The sequence below is a fragment of the Lolium perenne genome, chromosome 2 (genome assembly GCF_019359855.2).
Source record: "Lolium perenne isolate Kyuss_39 chromosome 2, Kyuss_2.0, whole genome shotgun sequence".
Lineage (NCBI taxonomy): Eukaryota > Viridiplantae > Streptophyta > Magnoliopsida > Poales > Poaceae > Lolium > Lolium perenne.
The window spans coordinates 47,785,534-47,793,898 of NC_067245.2; the positions used below are offsets into that span (position 1 = coordinate 47,785,534).

The following is an 8,365-nucleotide window of genomic DNA, read 5'->3' on the forward strand; positions in this document are numbered from 1 at the left end:
GAACCACATATATCATTATGTATGTTTTCACTCAGTTAGTTGCACGTTCAACTCTTCGGCCTATGAACGGTATTTCAGTCATTACCTTTTAGAAAAGATTTTGCAAGTGCCAAACGATTCAACAAATCGAATGACTCCAAAAAATCCATTTGCATGGAGTTCCTTCATGCGATCCTTTCTAACATGACCTAAATTGCGGTTCCACAAATAAGTGGAATTCAAATCATTTGCCTTATGGCATTTTTAGCGTCAGTGTTATGTATGTGTGTTTCACCATTAAGATTTATAATAACTTATCCATTTTACATGGAGTAATGTCATAATTTAAACAACTCATTGTTTTCATTTGACCAGAGCAAAATAACAATTATTAAGTTCTTTATTATAAATTCTAAGGGCTAGATAGAATGCTAACGACGAACATAATAACACTTTATTTTGTTCCAGGCGTGCATTCTTATCATATTCCTTGTCAGTTACTTAGGCCATTGTATTCTTGTATTGCGTTGTTTTGTATGACACTTCATACCAACCAATATAGTACTAATACCTAATAATTTCATTGTGTGACTTAACTAGGAATACAACCATAACATGTATATCATTTATATACACCTGAGCTAGACTTTCTAGTCTTTTCTTTCTTTCTGCCAAAATATCTTTTGCAGTTTCTCTTTTAGCTTTCCTCATCATTCAGAAAAACACTTCAATATCAATAACTTCTAGGTTTGTTGGTCAAATACCAATAACCTTGAGGTTCTTACTTTGAAGTTGATCATCATATGACAAGTGTTCTAGATTTCACTTATTAGTAACTATGATGAACAATTTCACTCATAATTTTATCCATCAATTCATGACAACCTTTTTGAGACCATGTCTGTACATGGTAGGCTCATAAAGTTTAACCTTAGTATTCGCATGTGTAAATCTGGCTTGCATCCGTTGTAAGCACACGTAGAATCTATAACACCCGATCATCACGTAATGCTTCGAAACGACGAGTCTTAGCAACGGTGCATACTAAGGATGATAACTTCATGGATATGCGAATATCATTAGTGCCCCAATAGTTGGAGGATTGTGACGCCTTGCGTCTTCAACCTTCGTACATTCCCATAAAACTTATGAGTTCATGTAGTCTCACCAAATTATATTCTATCATCTTGCAATAAGGTCTTAGATATCACATATATCTCATATCTTGATTATTTCTGAAAACTAAATTTTCAGCTCCTTACTTTTCAAACAAATTTGAACTTCAAGTTTTACGGAGACAAGATAATTTTAGGTACTAATTGAAACCATAACTCTTTGAATCAACAATGTGAGGTTTACTAAAAGTTTGCAATAGGACTTAATTAATTCTTGATTCTTTAACAATACGGTACCAAACCGTAAAGTTTCTTGTCAGATTTTAACAGTATTTCTATCTCAATTACAAGACTAGCGCATAGTAGTAAACGGATGCCAATACTACGAAATTAATTCAAAATACTACTCAAACTATGTTTATGATAATTAGTTCATGTTTTAATCTAATTACTAATGAACTCCCACTTAATACAACATCCCTCATAGTTGTTAAGTGGTACACGATCCAAATCCACTACACCAAAAACCGATCATCACGTGAGATGATGTAGCTTCAATGGTGAACATCAACATGTTGATCATATCATCCATATGACTCGTGTTCAACCTTTCGGTTTCCGTTGTCCCGAGGCCATGTCTGTACATGCTAGGCTCGTCAAGCAAACCCAAGTATTCCGCGTGTGCAACATGGCTTACACCCGTTGTATGTGAATCGTTGAATCTATCACATCCGATCATCACGAGATGCTTTGAAGCGATTTAACTGTTACAACGGTGCATACGAGGGGAGAACACTTTATTATCTTGATATTAATGTGAGGGATCATCTTATAATGCTACCGTCGCGTTCTAAGCAAAATAAGATGCATAAAAGGATTAACATCACATGAAGTTCATATGTGATATGATATGGCCCTTTTGTCTTTGCGCCTTTGATCTTCATCTCCAAAGCACGGACATGATCTCCATCATCTTCGGGCATGATCTCCATCATCGTCAGCGTAGCGTCAAGGTCCATGGCGCCATCTTCATGGTTGTTCACCTCATGTAGCAACTATTACAACTACTTTGAAATACTACTCAACATGAAAATTAAAGACAACCATAAGGCTCCTGCCGGTTGCCACAATACAATAATGATCATCTCATACATATTCATCATCATATCATGGCCATATCACATCACCAAACCCTGCAAAAACAAGTTAGACGTTTCTAATTTGGTTTGCATATTTTACGTGGTTTAGGGTTTTCGAGAGAGATCTAATCTACCTACGAACATGAACCACAATGGTGATACTAATGTTTTCAATAGAAGAGTAAGTTGAATCTTCACTATAGTAGGAGAGACAGACACCCGCAAAGCCTCTTATGCAATACAAGTTGCATGTCGAACGAGGAACAAGTCTCATGAACGCGGTCATGTAAAGTTAGTCAGGGCCGCTTCATCCCACTATGCCACAAAGATGCAAAGTACTCAAACTAAAGATAACAAGAGCATCAACGCCCACAAAACCATTGTGTTCTACTCGTGCAACCATCTATGCATAGACACGGCTCTGATACCACTGTAGGATAACGTTGCATAGAAAACAAAAAATTTCCTACCGCGAACACGCAATCCAAGCCAAGATGCAATCTAGAAGACGGTAGCAACGAGGGGTTTATCGAGTCTCACCCTTGAAGAGATTCCAAAGCCTACAAGAGGAGGCTCTTGTTGCTGCGGTAGACGTTCACTTGCCACTTGCAAAAGCGCGTAGAAGATCTTGATCACGATCGGTTCCGGCGCCACGAACGGGCAGCACCTCCGTACTCGGTCACACGTTCGGTTGTTGATGAAGACGACGTCCACCTCCCCGTTCCAGCGGGCAGCGGAAGTAGTAGCTCCTCTTGAATCCGACGGCACGACGGCGTGGTGTCGGTGGTGGTGGAGAAATCCGGCGGAGCTTCGCTTAAGCGTGCGGGATGTGGTGGAGGAGAGAGACCGCTAGGGTTTGGGGAGAGAGGGGGAGGCTAGGGCGCCGGCCAAGGGCAGCCCTAGGTGGTGCGGCCAAGAGTGGGCAGCCCCCTCCCTCTCCTCCTCATTATATAGGTGGAAATCCCCAAGTGTTGGTATCCAAGTCTTCGAATAAGACCCCAACAATGAAACCTCCCATATGTAGGGAAACCTACCCAAGGTGGGAATCCCACTTGGGGTGGGATTCCCCCCTTCCATGAGGGGGGTTGGCCGGCCACCCTAGGGGAGTCCACCTTGGACTCCTCCCCTTTAGGGTTGGCTGGCCATGCAAGGTGGAGTCCCTCCGGGACTCTACTTTCCATGGTGATTTCTTTCGGACTTTTCTAGAACCTTCTAGAACCTGCCATAAATGCACCGGATCATTTCCAAATCTGGAATACGACTTCCTATATATGAATCTTATTTTCCGGACCATTCCGGAACTCCTCGTGATGTCCGGGATCTCATCCGGGACTCCGAACAAATATTCGAACTCCATTCCATATTCAAGTTCTACCTTTTCAACATCCAACTTTAAGTGTGTCACCCTACGGTTCGTGAACTATGCGGACATGGTTGAGTACTCACTCCGACCAATAACCAATAGCGGGATCTGGAGATCCATAATGGCTCCCACATATTCAACGATGACTTTAGTGATCGAATGAACCATTCACATACAATACCAATTCCCTTTATCACGCGATATTTTACTTGTCCGAGGTTTGATCTTCGGTATCACTCTATACCTTGTTCAACCTCGTCTCCTGACAAGTACTCTTTACTCGTACCGTGGTATGTGGTCTCTTATGAACTCATTCATATGCTTGCAAGACATTAGACGACATTCCACCGAGAGGGCCCAGAGTATATCTATCCGTCATCGGGATGGACAAATCCCTCTATTGATCCATATGCCTCAACTCATACTTTCCGGATACTTAATCCCACCTTTATAACCACTCATTTACGCAGTAGCGTTTGGTGTAATCAAAGTACCTTTCCGGTATAAGTGATTTACATGATCTCATGGTCATAAGGACTAGGTAACTATGTATCGAAAGGTTATAGCAAATAACTTAATGACGAGATCTTATGCTACGCTTAATTGGGTGTATCCATTACATCATTCATATAATGATATAACCTTGTTATTAATAACATCCAATGTTCATGATTATGAAACTAATCATCCATTAATCAACAAGCTAGTTTAAGAGGCATACTAGGGACTTCTTGTTGTCTACATATCACACATGTACTAATGTTTCGGTTAATACAATTATAGCATGATATATAAACATTTATCATAAACATAAAGATATAAATAATAACCACTTTATTATTGCCTCTAGGGCATATCTCCTTCACACACTATCCCATGCAACCGTACAAGATATAATGTGTCATTCCGCATAAATGGATGGACATATAAGGACATCTCCAACGGGGCGACGCAAATGGACGCTGAGCGACCGTTTTCGTCCGCGGTGACCGGAAATGCGTATGGGTCCTGCTCCAGCGGGGCGACGCAAACTGACCGGGCCGTCCGTGATGACGCAAACCTAGCCCAAATATGCGCCAGGTTTGCGTCTCCGCGAACGCAACAAGTGACCGCCGAAACTTACGTAGGACCTGCGCGTCAGTAGGAGGGAGACCGATAAAATTCCCGCCACTTGTCATTCCCGCGCTAAAAATCAAAGTAGACCGGCGCGAACAGTCCAGAAGCGATGTACGTCCTCGCCGCCGCAGCCACCACCATGGATTCCGAGGGAACCCTCGCACCCGCCGCCGCTCCACACTCCCCCATAGCCACGATCATAGCCCCAATGGAGGCCGCAGCTCCGGCGGAAGCAAAGCGTGCCTCCACCGGCGGCCGGGAAGCTAAGCCGAAGGCGGCAAAGAAGGTGTTGTCCAAGGAGGAGAAGGGCGCCAAGGCCGCAAAGCGTCGCGACCGGCGCCAAGAATTTGAAGGACAGAAAATGCAGCGGCCGCCGCCGTGGAGGCCACCCAGCGGGCGTGGCAGATGCACATGAAAGCCGGCGCGGCGCAACTAGGCCTCCGTCAGACCTATGCGGAGGCCATGCTCTTCATCAAGCAAGAGAGGATCGTCGGCGTCGCTCCCCCGGCCTCGTTGGTAAGCTCGGTAAGTTCCCATCCACGTCCTGGGACGCCCGCTGCCTCGCAGGTCCACGCGGTGTCGCGGTTCGCCTCCGGCGTGGGCCGGTTCCCGACCTCAACCGGACGCCGAGAAATGGTGACTCGTGCCCGGGCGCGACACACAAGAAGCGTCAGGTGCCGGAGCAGATCATGCCGGAGCCCCACAACCTGTGAGGAAATGGCACCATCTGCCCCGATGATGGACGACCCGGTACATAAGTTGTCTCACTGTGTGCGAGTGCCATGTGTCATGCGTTTGATATCCGATGATTTGTAGGCCTATTGGACGGGACGACCTGAGAGCGTACGATGAAGCTATCAAGAATGGGACATCAACGGTTATCATCGACGGCGAAGACGATGATCCTAGGCACGAAGTCCTTCCACCTCGTCTCTGGGGTCATAAGGCTACCAAAGCCGATCTAACCCGGGAGGCAGCTGCCCTTGCGTTCACCCTGAGCTTGGAGAAGTTGATGGCCGAGAATCTAGCCGTCATGGCCAAAAGGGACGAGAAGAACCGTCTGGAAAAAGAGGACGCAGTTTCCATCTACCTCAACCTCACCAAAGAGGTCATTGAGGTCCAAAGGATGGACGTCGAGGCCAAAAAGGCAGACCCCGAGGCCAAATTGTGTGACGCTGACGCCATGAGGATGGACGCCGAGACCAAGACCCGTGTAGATGACACAAGGATCATGTTGGCCGACTTGACCAGCATGGATGACGACACCAGGGCCTGGTTTACGAAGAAGCGAGCCAAATCCGTGCGTGAGACGCCTGATCTACGACACCAATGTCTACCACCATGGCCTCCTTTGGACTTCATATGCTGTTCTGGCCATGTTGTGACCCTTTTGGACTCTATTTTGCGTCATACCATATGCAAAGTGTGATGAACTTATTTTAGACCTTAGCTTGAGCTAATTTGAGGCTATCATTTCGTGCAAATTTGAGCTAATTTGAGGCTACAACCTCTTTTCTGAATTTTCTGAACCTAAAATGGCCCGCGGCGGAAATGTATCGGCCTGCTGGAGCCACCCGATGCAAACGGACGCATGACCATTTTCGCGTTCGCGAACCGACGCAAACAGACGTACACGAATATTTTAACTGTCCAAATTGCATCGGCCCGCTGGAGATGCCCTAATGTTGATGTACAACTCTTTTGGTAGGCGCCCGGCCGGTGAAACCGGCTGGTTACACGGAACCATCTCCTAGGAGCCGAAGAGCTACGCTTGTTCATGGAAGAAGTGCTAAAATGTTTATTTCCATGTTCCAACATGGGAGTAACTTAGCTAGTAACATCACACATCTCAATGCATTTTGGTGACGTGGCATGCCATGCCAATAAATAAAGAAAGAGATTGGGGTGGTAACTAGCTATGTTACCATAACATCACACACCTCAATGCAAGATGAGTCTACAACATTCTAATGTCACAATGCATGTCACTATATATAAATTACTATCCACTATGAAGTTAGTAACTTAGGCTAGTAACATGACATATGTTACTAGTCTAAGTTACTCCCCACAATGACCAGGCTTAATGATGGTGCAACTTTGCGATGAGGCTTGCTTCGGTGTCGCCCCCCTCACCAAAACTTGAAGGGTAAGTTTTCCCCTCTGCCTTCTTTTTTTACCCCGCAAAATTCATATCAAATCCTATATACCCTGGTATATATATAATATGCGTACTCAATGTTCCTACCAGCTAATGTGGCCGACGAAATATTTTACCCATGGACGTTTCGATCTTCAACGTACACCGTTGTTTGCGTGTCTAACTACTGAACAATATAGACTTAAAACGAACCGGACGGGCTACTCTAGGACTTGTACTTATATCTTTGTATTCACTTTTAATTATTCTAATTATTACGCCCTGGTTACGAAGAGATAAGAAGAGATCTTCGCCATTTATGTGTTTCAGTTCACCACAGTTTGAAGGAGGGGGACACCGATGCAAAAGTGCTTTGCGATAGGAATATATATAAGCGAGACGCACAGCCCGAAAAATGAAGGCTTCGATCAGAACGCGGGGAACTGCACAGTGTCGGTGCACTTCCGTCCCTGCACCGTCCCCGGGCAGTCGACGGGGCGCGTGCCGGTGCGGTCGACGCACTGGTACACCTCGTACAGCTGCATCTCGCCGGAGACGCCCTTGTTGCACCCGATGCTGGGCTTCGACCCCGTCGCCACCGTGATAGCTTCCAGGATGCTGCTCACGCCGTACGTCGCCTCGTCCGACGGCACCACGCCGGCGTCGAGGAGGATCTGCGTGAGGTTGAACCGGGCCTTGTACTCGAGCGCCGCCGCGAAGTAGGCGTGCTGGTCCATGTTGGAGCAGGTGCCGTGCTTCTCCCACTCGTGACTCCAGAACCCCGTGCTGTCGTTGCTCTTGCACGACAGCGTCGCCCAGTTCCGGTCCATTCCGTTCTTCAGGTCGCTGACCAGCAACGGGTCGAAAGTGTCGGCGGCGTTGCAGAACTCAGGCCAGCACTCCGTCTTGTTCTTCCCGACGGCGGGGCGGCACGCGGCGTAGTTGGGCCAGAGGCCGTGGATGCCGAAGTCCGCCGCTGGCTTCACGTTGCCCGGGAAGCAGCACCCACCCTTCGTGTCGCAGAACGACCCAGGCCACTGCATTCAGAAAGAGCGGATCAGCATCTGATTCATTATGTTCAAACAGACAACCTGACGAGCGAGGCAATGGTGGAGAAATGATAATGTTACATACCTGCTGAACATGGTAGAAGAAATCAAAATCGGTAGCTGCCGAAGGGGAGGAGGCGAGAAGGAGAGGAAGAAGGACGAGCACGACGATGGAACAGTTATGGACTCCCATGTTTGCCCTAATGCCGCTCTGTGTCTCTGGTGGTTTGTGAATGGCAGTACGGACTTGGTACTGCATTTATAGGAGCAGCGTGAGCATTATCTCGCTATATATAACGATCGTGCACACCATGGAAAATCGCGTACAGATATGTATTCCAGATATTGTAAGATCAATTCGGAATGGTGTTCATACGGCTTCACCTAATTATGGTCGAACGCGGGATCAGCACAAATGCTGCAGCGCAGGTAGATGCAACGATGACACGAGAATCACGAGGACC

The 8,365-nt window shown here is 46.5% G+C and overlaps 1 protein-coding gene across 1 annotated transcript; it reads right to left on the minus strand.

Moving 5' to 3' along the window:
- Window positions 1-7,258: 7,258 nt before the first annotated feature.
- Window positions 7,259-8,144, minus strand: LOC127329917 (ribonuclease 1). Its single transcript, XM_051356321.2, has 2 exons — window positions 7,987-8,144; window positions 7,259-7,889 (listed from the first exon to the last, which is right to left on the minus strand). Exons 1-2 carry the CDS (start codon window positions 8,092-8,094, stop codon window positions 7,281-7,283), a joined length of 717 nt encoding a protein of 238 aa, XP_051212281.1. The 5' UTR covers window positions 8,095-8,144; the 3' UTR covers window positions 7,259-7,280.
- Window positions 8,145-8,365: the final 221 nt, after the last annotated feature.

Excerpts from the sequence above, each read along its gene's own strand:
- LOC127329917 (XM_051356321.2), bottom strand. The coding sequence starts at position 8,094 with ATGGGAGTCCATAACTGTTCCATCGTCGTGCTCGTCCTTCTTCCTCTC. Across the intron at positions 7,890-7,986 it reads TCTTCTACCATGTTCAGCAG|TGGCCTGGGTCGTTCTGCGA; the intron begins GTATGTAACATT and ends TTCTGAATGCAG.